The following is a 16,878-nucleotide window of genomic DNA, read 5'->3' as shown; positions in this document are numbered from 1 at the left end:
CAGGAGGTGCCAGTGGTAAAGAACCCCCCTGCCAATGCAGGAGACAGAAGAGATGCGGGTTCAGTCCCTGGGTAGGGAAGATCTTCTGGAGGAGGAAATGGCAACCCACTCTAGTATTCTTGCCTGGAGAATCCCATGGACAGAGGAGCTTGGCAGCTACCGTCCATAGGGTGCAAAGAGTTGGAAACAACTGAAGCAACTTAGCATGCATGCATGATGTCCTTACAAAACGGGAAAGAATCACACACAGAGGGAAGGTGAGACGACACAGGGAGAGGGCCACGTGAAGACAGAGATCAAGGTGATGTATCTAGGACTCCCCTGGTGGTCCCGTGGTTAAGACTCTGAGCTCCCAGTTCAGGAGGTTCATTCTCTGGGGAACCAAGAGCCTGAGTACTGCACAGCATAGACAAAAAAAAGTGACGTATCTATAAGCCAAAGATGGCCAGCAAAGGAACCAACCCTGAGGAAACCTGGATCTTGGAGTTCCAGCTTCCAGATCTGTGAGACAATACAGCTATTTTAAGCTGCCCAGTTTGTGGCATTTGTTACAGCAGCCCCATGGTAACTCAGCCTACATCTAGTAACAACTGTTTCAGGCTGGAGTTATCAGTGACGGTGAAGAACAACAGGTGAAAGCTTGCTGTGAAACAAATACAGCACTTTCACGGTCATTCACAGAACACAGAGCAGCAACAAGGAACATCATGGATATGCAGGTTCCATCTGAGGTCCAACGGGATGACTCTCTGCTCCCCCTACCTTTTTAAAAAAACTTTTAATTTTGTATTGGGCTATAGCTGAAGAATCGATGCTTTTGAACTGTGGTGTTGGAGAAGACCCTTGAGAGTTCCTTGGACTGCAAGGAGATCAAATCCTAAAGGAAATCAGTCCTGAATATTCATTGGAAGGGCTGATGCTGAAGCTTCAATACTTTGGCCATTTGATGCGAAGAGCTAACTCCTTGGAAAAGACCCTGATGCTGGGAAAGATTGAAGGCAGGAGGAGAAGGGGACAACCAAGGATGAGATGGTTGGATGGCATCACCCACTTGATGGATTTGAGTTTGAGTAAGCTCCAGGAGTTGGTGATGGACAGGGAAGCCTGGTGTGCTGTAGTCCATGGGGTCACAAAGAGGTGGACAGGACTGAGTGAATGAACTGAACTGACAGCCAATTAACAAAGAAAGTTGTGATAGTTTTAGCTGAAGAGCGAAGGGATTCAGCCATAATATACATGTGTCTACTCTCCCCACAAACTTCCCTCCCCTCCCATCCAGGCTGCCACATAACACTGAGCAACTCTCTGCCTTCTTATTTCAGGTCTTCTACTGTAAATGAGTGTCTTCTACTGTAATTTCGTGGTCTCCATGTAAATTCCTTGCTTAGCAATTAATAAGTATATTGGGGGAAACAGACTGTGCAAATAGCCCATTTCTCCTTGAGTTTTTGCCCTCTAATTGTAGCATCCCTCAGTGTATCCTGCCGACAATTACTGTGGTGTTTGCCTATTGGTGATATTCTAGTTTACACATTTATTCATTGGAATTCTTCCATAAAGAAGAGCTGCCCCTTCTCATCTATGTATTCAATTATTTATATCAGTATGGACTCATGGATATCTATTTTACTCTAGGGGTTATAATCCAATACTATCATTATTTAAGTTATCACGAATTATTCCAGCTTTGCCATTAGGTGTGCCTTCTGGTTGGTTTCTGTGTCGTTCTGACACGTCCCGATCCTTCTGGGAACACTTCCTTGTGTTATGGCACTACAAGCTGTGCCAGGCTCATCTGGTGCTTTTCCAGCCCTGGTTCTGGAATGAACCACTTCTCCAAAATACCCTCGGAGAGGGCGATGGCACCCCACTCTGGTACTCTTGCCTGGAAAATCCCATGGATGGAGGAGCCTGGTGGGCTGCAGTCCATGGGTCGCAAAGAGTCGGACGCAACTGAGTGACTTCTCTTTCACTTTTCACTTTCATGCATTGGAGAAGGAAATGGCAACCCACTCCAGTGTTCTTGCCTGGAGAATCCCAGGGACAGGGTAGCTTGGTGGGCTGCCGTCTGTGGGGTCACACAGAGTCGGATACGACTGAAGGGACTTAGCAGCAGCAGCAGCCAAAATACCCTTGACTGGGGAATGGTGTTTAGAAACCAAGATCCTGGCCCTAGGGGGTGCTCATGGCTATGTGGTGACAGTTCTTTAATGTCCTGTCAGTGAACACAGCTCGGATGTATGTATCTCTTCCATGTATGTTTATTTACATATGTATGTTCCCATCTATACCTACTGTCCATCCATCCATCCATCTATTCATCCAGTTAAGCTATGAGTTCATACTGAAGTAATGTGTTAGTCTCTCAGTCCTGTCCAACTCTTTGTGACCCTATGGCCTGTAGCCCTCCAGGCTCCTCTGTCCATGGGATTCTCTAGGCAAGAATACTGGTCTGTCCATGGGATTCTCCAAGCAAGAATACTGGAGTGGTTAGCCATTACCTTCTCCAGGGGATCTTCCTGACCCAGGGATGGAACCTGTGTCTCTTACATTGCAGGCAGATTCTTTACCATCTGGACCACCAGGGAAGCCTGAGTTCATACTAATACCTCTAATTCTAATTAAATATTACAGTTATCTTAGTCTTCCCCTTTTTCTGACCATGAGAAACTTGACTCTTCATCAGTCACAACATATTTATTTTGTTCAATCTTGGTGCATACATAAAGCAATTTCAGAATCACTAACCCAAACTCCTGTATGAAACACTGACTAATTGGAGTGTAGCATTTATGCATTTCTTTTTTTGCCTTTTTTTTTTTTTTTTGTCTTTAGCCTTATAGTATCCAGTCAAAATAATGTTTCCTGAAGTTACTTAGGTTAGGTCATTTTTCCACTGTACTCCTTGCAGTCGATAACACTAAGCATTTGTGTTACACTTAGGGCCATCTGTTACTGTGTGTATTCCATCTTGGGTATTTCCCACATCCTGGAAGATTGGAATTGTTTGCTTATTTTGATGGGGGAGGTATATGAACATGAAACAGCATCACAGCCCTAAGTCAGTCCTGTACAAACTGTGGAGCTCAGGAAAGGCTGTTCCCTCCTGACCCCTAACACCCCTTTCCCCTACCTCACTCCTTCTACCCCTTTCCAATCCACCCCCAGTCCACACCTAACCCTTCCACTTCTACTTTACTCCTCCTGCCGTCTACCTTTTAAAATACTTTCTACCCAGCTCGATTCATGCTCAGGCCTCAGCGCATGCTCGCCACTACACTGTACGTTAGTGGGTGCTAATGACCCCTGAAGTCCATTCTATGTCTGCAGTTTCTCCGTTACGTAATGAAACCGGACATTTTGACTCAATATGCTCAGCAGACAGATTTGAGAAAAAAATCACAGCTTTCCTTGATTGGGTCAGTTCTGAGATCGAGTCTTGCACCCACTCAGGAAAGTATGAGCTCACAGCAATGAAACCTCTTACTCGTCTTGGATACAAAGGGCCGCAGGTAACTAGAATTCAGCCTGATGGGAATGTTTGGAAAACATTTTGAAATTTCTGCTACATTATTATCTTTTTAATAGCATTTTAAAACAATTTGGTGGTATAAGGAATTATCTTTTTAATATCTGAAAAATGATAGGACTAAGGGGACAAAGGGTAACATAAAGATTTGCAAAAGAAAAGTACAAGTACGAGGGCTTTGAGGTTTTTTTGGGTCATACAACAACCTCTTTAATGCTCCAGTTGTTCATTTTCTCTGCAATCAGTATTTGATTTTCTGATTGGGAAAGGAAGCCACCAGAGATGAGTCAGTAAACGCAAAGCCAGCTTTAAATATCTAGGAAGGAAAGCAGAGAGTTTTGCAAACGCGGATCCAAGGAGGAAACTGGCATCTGAGATTATGCATTTATTTTCATATCTGGAGAACGCTTGGCTCAAAACATGATAAAATAGAAAACTTTAGGATGAGGGTAATGTGAATTTTGAAGTCACATGCCATGACATTTCCAAAAGAAATTAATATAAAACATTACATGTCTGACTAATTTCTGGAAATAACTATGGCCTTTCCATATGTAAAGGAAAACCAGCCCAGTGTCCCAAAAGCTTGTTACGAGCTGTAATTAGGCCATCTACTTTGGTGAGGTTGCATGGGTGGGACTGTGGGCTTGAGGAATATGGGAAAGGTTGTGGGCAACCCCAGAATCAGTGTTTATTTTATAGAGGGATCTAGGACTTCCCTGGTGGCTCAGATGGTAAAGAATCCACCTGCAATACAGGAGACAGCAATGACTAAGCTACTAATACTTTCTTCATTTTTCTGGATTTACAGTCTATATTGATCCCCCAAATATTCTGTCAGTTCAGGGGGTTTCTGTACCCTATTAGGGACATGGGACTTCCCTGGTGGCTCAGACGGTAAAGCGTCTGTCTATGATGCGGGAGACCCGGGTTCGATCCCTGGGTTGGGAAGATCTCTTGGAGAAGGAAATGGCAATCCACTCCAGTACTATTGCCTGGAAAATCCCATGACAGAGGAGCCTGGTAGGCTACAGTCCATGGGGTCGCAAAGAGTTGGACATGACTGAGTGACTTCACGATGACATGAGGGACATGGGATTCCAAGTCAAGACAGAGTTAGGGCTGAATCCTGGCCCACTGACTGGGTCAGATAAGCTCACTGAGCCTCGTTTCTTCATCTGTGTAATGGGCAGCTTTTAGGTGGTGTGAACATTAAACCCAATGGGAAGCACTTACTAAGTGCTCAGCACAAAACAGACACTCAGTTGGTACACATAGTCCAGGGGCTAAGAGTAGGGGCTCTGAACCCAGCTTCCAGTCTGGGATGCTGGCTCTGCCCCTTACTCGCTGTGTGACTTTGCAAAAGTCACTTAATCTCTCTGAGTGATTGAAGTAGGAGTAGTAATCCAGAATGGGGATAATAATGAAAAGCCAACTCCCAAAGGGGGATGAGAATAGAGTAGTTGCAAGGATCAAATGAATCAACATGGGCAGAGCCCCCGTTAAAACTGGGCTAGGTTCACTGCACTCTGTAATACCATCAGTGACCGCTATTAACTATAATTATTCAATCAGCCCACTAGAAAAACAGAGGCTGCGTGGTGGTGGAAGTGGACTGTTACACAGAATACCAGGTCTGGTGCGGGAGTTTGGAAGTTGTATTGGCAACATATGCCGAGAGCTGCAGCGTCTACAGAGGCTTCCTCGCCTCTGTCAACGGTGTGTGGGGGGTTTAACCCACAGCAGTGAGGAGAGAAGCCGTTGCCCAGAGGACAAGAGCCATCAGCTGGACCAGGAACACGGCGCAACAGTGTGACTGCAGGGAACAAACATACTCTGGCTCATGCGCAAACCCCGCCCTGCAGTCAGCCCGATTCAAAAGTACCTGGTTCCAGAGCAAACCAGCCTTCACGGTAGGTAAGAGACTAAAACCTAGGGTGCTGGGCATCCCCCTCCTTTCTCTTGCAATCATTTACCCTCTGGAATGTTAATTCACATTGTGCATCTTCCATAAATGCTGTATTTCATCTCATGAGAAAAAAAAATCAATAGAAAATGAATGGGCTGTTCTGTCGTTATTTCTAAACGCGCTAAGAAATGATCGGCTGTCACCGTATTGACACTGTGTTACACACGGAAGTAGCTATTTGTCCCTTATTCCACTTAAACATGCAGAAAAGCATATTTCATTAATTTCCCAGGTTTTTTTTTCCCTCCCAGATACAGCTCTCTGTCTCATCCTCTCTCTTCCTTCTTAAGGAACCCGTGGATTTGAAGGGAAATGACATTCCAGTTTTCTAGTGGAAGAATGCTACAGGTCACATGTTTTTATCCTCGGTTCCAAGTCCAGGAATGTTCTCAACACCTAACGTTCTAACTCTTTTATGCAGGCAAAACTTACCCTGAACTGGTCCAAGTCTGTAAATCTTTAAAATGCATCTCAGCTGGTATGAACATCATACACAGATTCCAACAGGCTGCTCGAGACCCCACAATGGGTACTGTATGAAATGCATATGGTCTTATTCTGCTAAAACCTGCTTCCTCTCCCAAAACATTAGAATTTCTGAATTCTGGTATAAATTAGGCCCCACGGTTTTCAGATACAGGACCATAGACCTGTAGGAGAATTCGTGATGTGGTTATGTTCCAAACACAAATCTGTGAAAATAGTCAGTGGAAAGAAAATTCGAGACTTTTCTTTAAACCACCTTCTTCTTTTAAAAAACCAGAACTTGAGCTGACTTTCCTGGTACTGATATCTCATGATTTAAAATGGGCAATAATCACTCAGAAACTTCTCCCCAAATTTTGTTCTCCCCTCCAGGGACCGCCCTAAGTGACACTCAATGTTTTCCCGAAAATACCCAATGGCACAGCATATACATAAGCAGATATGTGGGGTCACCAAACCCATGCACGTCCTTCTCGGAGGGTGCCTGCTGTCAGGAGCTATTCTTTTGGAAGCCTGGCCTGCTCGGAACCCTGGGCTTGGGGTTCATTCCTACTCAGTGTGGCAAGCACTGGCCTCTGTGGACTTCAGTCTCCCATGTGTAACCTGGGGAGCATTCCACCTGCTTTAGGACTTTTGGAATGAAATGCACAAATATGGGCTGGCTGCTTTCCACACTTCCTTTTCCTCTGGCTGAGACGTGGCTGGAGACAAGTTACATGGTGCAAAGCTTAGTGTTCACTTCCCTTTCTGGGGACACACTCAGACAGGTGGGGACTGGTGGCGTGTGGCTGTGTGTTACAGGTGGAAGGAGATGGGCTTGAAACAAGGTCTTTGGACCAAACTTGACATCAGAAACTGCAAGGAAAGCAGGTGTAAACAGAGATGATGGTGTTGCAGGAAGGTGAGCTGTTGGGGACCCAGGGATCTGGGGGCAAAGACGTCATTTAAGGGTACTCGGTTACTTACCAGGGTGTGGCCTCAATGATTCAAGGTTTGGCTGAAACTGGCAAAGCTCTAACGCTTGTGAACACTATTTAAATCAGTGGTTCTCTGCCCTGACAGCCCAGAGACTCAACCAGAACAGCATTTTCTAAGGTCTGTGGGTGATTTCAATGTGGTGGTGGAGGGCTTCTGCCCAAAGACGGATGAATCCACTTAGATTTATTCGGGGCAAGGGAAGAAGGCGTGCTCTAGCTGTCCTGTTTCTCCTCTGTCTGGGGGACAGAACCCCCTCCTCACTGAGCAGGAGAGGAAAAGCTCACAGCACAGGGCCCAAGGAGCCCAGGGTTTATCGGAAGCAAGCAGCAGAGAACAAACGTTAATGTTTAACCGAATAAGGGTGACTTGTGAATCCAGAACTTTCCTACCTGGGGCTTTCCCACTCCTGGTCATCCTTGTCCTTCTCTTCTTTGGTGTCTCCAGAATGCGGGTGTTTCTGCACAATTCGCATCCCACCAGCTTTCACTGAAATGAAGACGAAGGTGTGTGATCAGTGTGGACATGCAACCACCAGATGGCAGGGGAGCTACTCAAAGGTGTGTGGCTGTCCCGTGGCCCCAAGTCCAGGCCAGCTGGCAGTGACAGCTATTGATCATGGAGAAAAGTGCTATTATTGCAGTTCTTGAGTCACTAAGTCACAGCTGACTCTTTGCAGTTCCGTGGACTGTAGCTCGCCAGGCTCTTCTGTCCATGGGATTGTCCAGGCAAGAATACTGGAGTGGGTTGCCATTTCCTTCTCCAGGGGATCCTCCCAACCCAGGGACTGAACCTGTGTTGAAGCCCCAGTACTGCTGTGGGAGATTCAGTATGACAGGATGCTCAACATTGTCTCGTGCTCTGGAGCCACTTAGAAACTTTCCAAGGCTCATCTGTGTTTCTGGTCTCCTTTCAAGTTGGTAAGAGCAGCGGTGGTACGAGTACAAACCACGTGGAGAAAGCGGCCGCCGGCTTTTAGGTTTTGTATAGTTTTGTGATGCAGCAGCGGCCACTCCATCCCTGCCTGTGACATTCTCTCAAATGCCGATGGTGCTCTGATGGGGATACAGCCACAGGCGACACAGGACATCGGCCATGTCACAGCACAGAGCCCTCTCTGGTGACAGCCTTTCCCAGACTGTGCTATGAAACCCTGGGGTTGGCAGAAGTTAAGTTCGTTTTTAAAAAACAGCCTTATTGACATATAATTCACGTACGATGTGGTCCCCCTAGTTAGAGTGTACAATTCAGTGGTTTTGTGTATATTCAGAGTCACACCACTGTGGCCACAATCATTGTCAAACAGGATCATCACCCTCAACGGAAACCCATCAAGGGTCCCTCTCCAACCCCTCCTCTCCCCTCAGCTCCTAGCAACCAGTCACCTGCACTGGCCTATTCCGGACATCTGACAAATGAATTCGTAAAATACGCCGCCTTTGGTGATAAGATTTTTCTCTTAACATAATGTTTCCAAGGTTTACCCATGTTGTAGCATGTGTCAGTACTTCATTCCTTTTTTCTTGTAAAGATTTTTTTTTTTGGATGTGGACCATTTTCAAAGTTTTTATTGAATTTGTTACAATACTATCTTTGTTCTGTCTTGGCCTTTTGACCTCAAGAAATGTGGGATACCAGTTCCCCAACCAGGGATGGAACCCGCACATCCTGAATTTAGAAGATAAAGTCCCAACCGCTGGACTGACAGGGAAGTCCCTTCATTCTTTTTCATGGCTGAATAATATGCCACTGCATGGACAGACCACATTTTAAGATCCACTCATCTGTGCATGGCCATTTGTGCTTTTTCCATTTTGGCTACTGGGAATAAAGCCATTATGAACGACTGTGTATGCACAAGTTTTGTGTGGCCACACAGACTTATACCCTTATTTCCTTGGTACATATGTAGGAGTGGAATAGTTGAGTGACATAGTAATCCCATATTCACTCTCTTGAAAGATCTTCAAATGCTTTCCAAAGCCATGGCACTGTTTTACACTCCAACCAGTGGAGGTTGCAATTTCTCCACATGCTTACCAACACTTGCTATTGCGTTTCTTTGTAAATATAGTTGTTCTAGTAGGTGTGGTATCTTATTACAGTTTTACTTGTATCTCCTTAATAATTAATATGTTAATGCTGTTTTGCAAGAGAAAAAGCAGCAACAAAAATGGAGATTCTAGGATCTAGCAAGTGTGGAAAGAGCTAGGTTGAACAAACTAAGTGGGTTTCCTCAAGACAGATATTCTGCCTTTAGCATGCACTGTAAGCTTTACGTGGGCCCAGAGTGTACAGTCTTCCCCAAGTGTATTTGACCACAGAATGTCCCTCCTTCCCCAGTAATGCTGGTTATCATCCTTTCGGACTCCTGTATTCCACGGGATAAAGTTGGAAATGCTGGCCTTATATCAAACGCCACTGTCACATAGCAGTTGACAGTGTTGTGTTTTAGAGTCAGCAGGTCCCTCCATGTCCTCGCTACATGTTCTCAGAGTAGTCAGCTGCTCAAAGTCTCAATGCTTCATCTCCAGAAAGGGGTTAAGAGCCACGTCCTAAATTGGAGGAGTTTAGATGAGAAGAGAAGCTGTAAGTCCTAACTCCCAAAGTGATGATGTTGGAGGTGGGGCTTTGGAAAGTGCTTAGGTCATCAGGCTTCCCTGGTGGTTCAGATGGTAAAGAATCCACCTTTGTTGCAGGAGACCATTCAATCCCTGAGTTGGGAAGATCCCCTGGAGAAGAGAACAGCTACCCACTCCAGCATTCTTGCCTGGAGAATTCCATGGACAGAGGAGCCTGGCAGGCTACAGTCCATGGGGTCGCAGAGTCAGACATGAGTGAGTGGCTTTCACTTTTTTCCTTCCTTTTCACTTAGGTCATAAGGGTGGAGCCCTCATGAACAGGATTAGCGCGCTCCTAAAGAGACCCCTGAGAGCTCCCTCACCCTTTCTGCCAGGGAGGACAGAGAATATAGTTATCTGTGAACCAGGACATCACCAGACATTGAATCTGCTGTTGGCCTGACCCTGGACTTCCAGCCTCCAGAATGTCCATTGTTTATAGCCACCAGTCGATGGTATTCAGTAGTAGCAGCCCAAACAGACTAAGACAGAGGTGCACGGCAGCTTCCCAGCACTTATGGAAAGCAGACTCTGCTAACTGAGCTCACTGTCCAGGGTTCGTATGTGGGGCTCACAGCACTACGCACCCCCCAACCTACCCACACCCCCTCCCCCTCTGCCCCAGGACAGCCACTCCATGTTCTGTCACAGTCCTGCTTCGATCACAAAGTACAGCCAGCTGGTCAGGCCACTTCCTCCAGTGTTTCAAATTAAGCTGTTCTTGCTGTTCAGTTGCTAAGTCTCATCTGACTCTTTGTGATCCCATGGACTACAGCATGCCAGGCTTCCCTGTCCTTCACTATCTCCTGAAGTTTGCTCAAACTCATGTCCATTGAGTTGGTACAGCCAAATTTAAGTTGGACCCTGCTGATGACAGCTCAGGACTGCTTTGTGATGCTGCAAACAGGAAGGAGAATGTGAGACACCTTGAGGCTTATACACTTGAGGTTTATTAGTTTTCAATTTCCCTGGGAGAATTCAGAAAGCTGCTGATGGCTGCAGCATGGCCAGTGGTACCGAGAGGCACTCGCTCAGAGGAAGGTAAAGCAGAGGCATGAGAAATAAAAGACTGCATTTAATGACATGTCTGCTGGCCTAGGTTTGGGATGAGATTCTCCCTGCTGCCACCACCACTTCTTTTCAGTGTGGATATTCCATTTGTTAAGAAAGAAGTATAATCCTGTCCAGTAATTCTCTCAAAAATCTGATTTTATCCTGAAATTTTTTGAAGTAGGAATAATTATCCTGACTGATTTTGATTCCAATCATTTTATCTTTTCATTTCTAGAGCATTTCCCCCCTCGAATTCATCTGGTCTTTATTTGAGAGCATTTTACTTGTTTCCCATGTTTATACATTTTATCATTTTAGGCATACTTGTCTTATGGTTGTATACCTAATTTTTTTAGTTTTAATTTTTGGTTGTGCTGGGTCTTAGTTGCTGCTCACAAGCTTCTCTAGTTGGGGCTGTGCACCTCTCTAGTTGTGGTTCACAAGCTTCTCACGGAGGTGACTTCTCATGTGGAGTATGGGCTCAGGAGTTGCTCTTCGCAGGCTCCAGAGCTCGGCTCAGAAGTTGTGGGGCACAGGCTCAGTCGCTCCACAGAATGCTGAATCTTCCTGGACCAGGGATCAAACCAGTGACCCCTGCATTGGCAGGTGGGTTCCCATTCACTGTACCACCAGGGAAGTCCTATGTAATTATTTTATCATCAGGAGTCTCACCCCCACTGTTCGTTTTTCTGAATCTGGCTCATTTAGGGGGAGCGTCTTCAGTGAGCCTGTCTGTGGGGATCCACCGGGGTGGTCTAGGCAGCACCCCTTGGAGAGATGCTATGCATGCTTCTGTCAAACCAAGGCTAAGGGCAGCAGGAAATCCTTTTTACATCTGATTTCTCAGGACAGGAAAGACCAAAGTGTAAATCTGAACAGACTGCCCATGTACAGGCAGATCTGCAGTTACAAATTCTCAAGGAGACTCAGTTCTCCCTCTGGAGGCCAGGCTGAAACACACCAGCTTCCTCATCAACCCACTGTGCTGCTGGACACTTTTCCTGCACCCTTTCTGCACGGGTTTGGCTTCTGAGCACCCAGCTTGTAGCTGGGGTCTTAAATTAAATGAGGCTGTGTGTGTGTTGTGGAGGGGGGAGGTTGCCTAATTGAACATGAGTGAAAGTCGCTTCGGTCATGTCCAACTCTTTTCAACCCCATGGACTGTAGCCTGCCAGTCTCCTCTGTCTGTGGAATTCTCCAGGCCAGAACACTGGAGTGAGTAGCTGTTCCCTCTCCAGGGGATCTTCCCTACCCAGGGATCGAACCCAGGTCTCCTGCATTGCAGGCAGATTCTTTACCATCTGAGCCTCCAGGGAAGCCCAACACGACTGGTGTTCTTATCAGAAGAAGAGGAGACACCAAGTCACTTCCTGCCTCTTGGGGGCCCAAGGCTCAGACTAACCGTTCTCAATTTAGTTTCTTCTTTGGGTGTTGCTCCTAGAGATCACCCTCACTTTGGGCTAAGATTTAAAGAAGAAAAAGAAAACAAAAATACCATTTTCAGGTGGCTTCTCAAGATTTCCAGGGTTATGAAGCCTGCCAAACCTTAAGAAATGGAGACTGAAAATTCTACAATTATGTTTACATTATTCTTTACCCACTCTCTTGAAATGTAAGATTATGAATGCTTTTGTTTGAACAATAAGGCTAGAATTGTCCCATTAAACATTAAAAAAAAAAAAAAAAGCATTTTCCTGCCCCATTTATCCCACTCCTATCCCATGTCCATAAGAAATGGATCAAAGGTGCTGTTATGAGTTGAACTATGACCTCCCCAAGTTCGTACACTGAAGCCCTGATCTCTGGAACTTTAGACCTGACTGGGTGTGGAGACAGGCCTCTAAAGAGGTGATTAAGGGGACCTCCCTGGTGGCCCAGTGGTTAAGAATCTGCCTTCCAAGGCAAGGGATCTATCTGGGTTTGATCCTGGTTCAGGAACTGAGATCCCACATGCTGCGGGAAAACTAAGCCTAGGCACCTCAACTAGAGAAAGCTTGCATGCTGCAACAAAGACCCAGTGCAGCTAAAAAACAGAGAACTAATCAAGTGAAAAAGAGGCTGTTAGGGTGGCCCTAGGGCTTCCCAGCTGGTGCAGTGGTAAAGAATCCACCTGCCAATACAGGAGACATAAGAGATGCGGGTTTGATCCCTGGGTTGGGAAGATCCCCTGGAGAGGGGAATGGCAACCCACTCCAGTATTCTTGCCTGGAGAATCCCATGAACAGAGGAGCCTGGCGGGCTACAGCCCATGGGGTCATAGAGAGTCGGACACAACTGACTTTATACTCACATACACACAGAGTCACACACTCACACACACACAGGGTGGCCCTAATCTGATAGGACTGGTCTTTTTATCAGAAGAGGAAGAGACACCCGGGACACACGTGCACAGAGGAAAAGCTACATGAGGACACAGAGGGAAGGTGGCCATCTGCAAACCAAGGAGAGAGGCCTCAGGAGAAACTACACCTGTTGGCACCTTGATCTTGGACTCCTGGCCTCCACGACTGTGAGAAAATAAATTTCCGTTGATGGAACCACCCAGTCTGTGCTATTTTGTTATAGCAGCCTGCACATAGTAATACAGATGCCCATTTAAAAATAATCTTTGAATCATTTCAACTTGGCAGACAAAACACCTTGACACTGTAAGTCCCGGGTGTATTCTATCAACTGGCTAAAAGTAAAAAGGGTGTGCAACTCACTATAAAAGGAACAGATGATGAATGTCAAGGTGATGTTCAAAATAATCAAGTCTTGAGAAGCTCGCAGGGAGCCTGTCCACTCCTCTCTTGAAGTAGGCACACACTCCCAGACCCACACCTCCATTTCAGCACTTCATTTAATCCAGTTTCTAAAAACAATTAACTTCATCAATCTCTCACAGTATGGGTGGTGATTAATGCTGCAATAAAGTGGCAATAATAATAACTCAAGGCTGAGACAGATTCATTTTAACTTGCATGACTGCCAAAAAATATGACAGCATATATTTATCGATTGTTTTATCACTGTCACTAGGACCCTTCATTGGTCAGAAATACAAAGGAAGAGTTACTTCTGCAGAAATCTTTGCAGAATCATTTGCAAATGCAAGTATTTTTCTGAGACAGTAGTAAAAAACAAAACAGACTTTTGTTGTGATGGTTGTTATTCAAATGTGAGCTTCAAATGTGAAGAATAACAAGCTTCCTCTTGGTAGGAGTCCTGGGCAGAAGTTAAGGTTTAGTTATGAATTCTGGGAGCAGATCCCCAGGTTCAAGTGCCAGCTCTACATGTGCATGTGTTTGTGTGTCTGTGTGTCTGGGCAAGCTGCCGGCACTCTGCCTCAGGGTCCCATCTGTGAAGAAAGGGTGGCAATGCTCTACCCCCAGGGGTTTTCTGAGGACTGAAGAGGGAGCCCACATGGAACACCTCCATCAAGGCCTGACTCCCACAAATGCTCAGCTCCTGGCTACTCGCATTCAGTTCAGTTGCTCAGTCGTGTTTGACTCTTTGCAACCCCATGGACTACAGCACACCAGGCTTTCCTGTCCGTCACCAACTCCTGGAGCTTGCTTAAACTCATGTCAATCCAGCTGGTGATGCCATACAACCATCTCATCCTCTGTCATCCCCTTCTCCTCCTGCCTTCAATCTTTCCCAGCATCAAGGTCTTTTCTAAGGAGTCAGTTCTTCTCATCAGGTGGCCAAAGGATTGGCGTTTCAGTTTCAACATCAGTCCTTCCAATGAATATTCAGGACTGATCTCCTTTAGGATGGACTGGTTGGATCTCCTTGCAGTCCAAGGGACTTTCAAGAGTTTCTCCAACACAACAGTTCAAAAGCATCAATTCTTTGGCGCTCAACTTTCTTTATGGTCCAACTCTCTCATCCATACATGACTACTGGAAAAACCATAGTTTTGACTTTGCTGGCAAAGTAATATCTCTGCTTTTTAATATGCTGTCTAGGTTTGTTATTAAGCTAGTTAAGTTTGTTATTAAGGTTTGTTTTAACACTGAGCATCCAGCGCTCAGAGCCCTCTGTGTGTGTCCTTGGCGGCTTACCACCTCCTCCCAGTTTCCTCTGTGTGAAGTGGGGGTGGCAGGACCTGAACACCAGATCGTTGAGCGAGCCGTGCACCCTCCATGGTGAGGGACTCCCCGCCCCAGCAGCTGACCACCTCCAGGACTGTCCTCAGCCCATCACCATGTAAGAAAGCTTTTGGAAGAGTTGAGGACCCTGGATAACCCTTCCCACTGGGTGGCCACGTGCCAGGCCCTGTTCTAACCACTGGCCAGTTACCACCCCACCCACCTCACCCTAACCCTGTGGTGCAGACCACACCCCAACCCCAAGCCCAGGAGGAGGGGAAGCCACAGCGAGCAGAGGAAGCTTCTGCCCTCCATAGCCGGTGCCCTTAATCTCACGCCACAGGCCTTTTCCTGCTTGAACATTCCAGGAAACAGGGCATCACTGCTCCTCAGAGAGATGCCTCCGGGCAGGTTCTAGGCCCAACCTGCCCAGGAAGAAAGTGCGTTTGAGGTGGAAAGCTCTCTGTGAAGCAGCTTTTCCTGCCCACAGAGCAAAGCGGGCGGAGGAAACCTCGGCCTTTGTCAGGAGAGGAAGCAACCAAGGGCAGTGCGCCCTGGGGAGGGGCAGCCCCCTGAGGTGCAGGGGTGCCTGGCTGTGAAAGGGTCCCCAACAGACGGCTCCATCCCCTTAACAGCAGGCCAGGAAGACCCACAGCTGCAGGCCAGGCAGGGTGAAGAGGAGGGTGTCCCCAGCGGGCTTGAGACGGTAAGAGCGCCCGGAGCCAGGGAGGGGCCAGCCCCGGGGACCAGCAGGGCAGGACCCCCGAGCAGAGGCTTCCCTTTGCTCTTGCTGGGAAGTGCTATTGAAATGTGATTCAAAGGAAAGCAAACCCACCAAAAAGAAGCCAGGAAAGGCTCTGAGAATTGTTCCGGTGAGAACAAAAGGCAAGCAAACCAGAGACGCCCAAAGTGCAGATCAGGGGTGAACCAAATCCTCCCAGGTAGAGCAGCGCTGTGGCCGGAAAGCGAAGTGGGCACGAGACCGGACGGCCCTGGGATGGGGACAGTGGGTGGGGCCAAGGCACAGGGAGGCGGTCATTCTTCGTGAAGAGGAGGGGCCCCACCGGGAGAGGGGTCTCCTTGGCCAGCAAAGAAGCCACGCCCATCCGGGGAGGCTGGCGTCCTGAGTGAGGGGCGCACTGCAAGGAGTGGGAGAAAGAGGGGCAGCGGCTCTGAGTTAAGGGGACCCCGGGAGCTCCCCAGCCCCGCGGCCACGTTCAGTCAGTCCCCACAGGGGCTTTCCACAACGGGTGATGCTTGCCTGAAAAAATGAGTCCCCGATAAATTGCTGAACTTGCACCCCTGATGGCTTCCTCTCTGAGAAAACAGAGGATGAAAGAAGGGAAACTGCTATTCTCCACTAAGAGGCGAAAGGTGTTAGGGTGGGAAGGCCCTTAACTGACACGGAGGAACCTCGCTCGCTCTCCAGAGGTGGGGTGAGGTTCAGAGACCTCGCGCGTGGGCTGGGACTAGAGAGGCCTTCGGTCTTCCACGCAGTGCGGGCTCCATCCCCCTGCGGCTGTGACCCAGAGGTCAGAGTGCCTGGTCGTTGTTCAGTTGCTCAATCCTATCCGTTGCTCAATCCTATCCGACTCTATGGTGCCATGGACTGCAGCACACCAGGCTCCCCTGTCCTTCACTATCTCCTGGAGTTGACTCAAACTCATGTCCACTGAGTCGGTGATGCCATCCAACCATCTTATCCTTTGATGGCTACTTCAACTTGTGGCCTCCATCAGGGTCTTTCCCAGGAAGTCAGCTCTTCCCATCAGGTGGCCAAAGTATTGGAGCTTCAGCTTCAGTTCTTCCAATGAATATTCAGGGTTGATTTCCTTTAGGATGGACTGGTTGGATCTCCTTGCAGTCCAAGGGACTGGCAAGAGTCTTCTCCAGGGCCACAGTTCAAAAGCATCAATTCTTTGGTGCTCAGCTTGTGTGGTGACGGGGCCAAGACCTGCCAGACAGTGGCTGGTCCAAAGGTGAGGAGTGGGAGAGGCAGACGCAGGGGAAACTCTTGAGTTCAGGGAGGTTGGTTTCAGAAAGCCCAGGGAAGAGCAAGATCCCTGCCTGGAGGTTCTCGGGGACAGGCAGCCCGAGTGTTCACTGACCACGACTCCAGTCTCCCCTGCAGTGAGAGTGGGGCCATTTACCTGGGTCGTGGCTGAT

The 16,878-nt window shown here is 47.5% G+C and overlaps 1 protein-coding gene across 1 annotated transcript in view; it reads right to left on the bottom strand.

Annotated features, from left to right (window-relative positions):
• Positions 1 to 16,878, bottom strand: part of LOC102399461 (death associated protein) — a 67,192-nt gene that overhangs the window by 44,314 nt on the left and 6,000 nt on the right. Inside the window, exon 2 of the mRNA XM_006059764.4 lies at positions 7,352 to 7,448. Coding sequence (XP_006059826.1) covers positions 7,352 to 7,448 — 97 coding nt within the window. The remainder of the gene's footprint in view (positions 1 to 7,351; positions 7,449 to 16,878) is intronic.

This window comes from Bubalus bubalis, chromosome 19, assembly GCF_019923935.1.
Source record: "Bubalus bubalis isolate 160015118507 breed Murrah chromosome 19, NDDB_SH_1, whole genome shotgun sequence".
NCBI lineage: Eukaryota > Metazoa > Chordata > Mammalia > Artiodactyla > Bovidae > Bubalus > Bubalus bubalis.
This window is presented reverse-complemented; position numbering and strand designations above follow the sequence as displayed.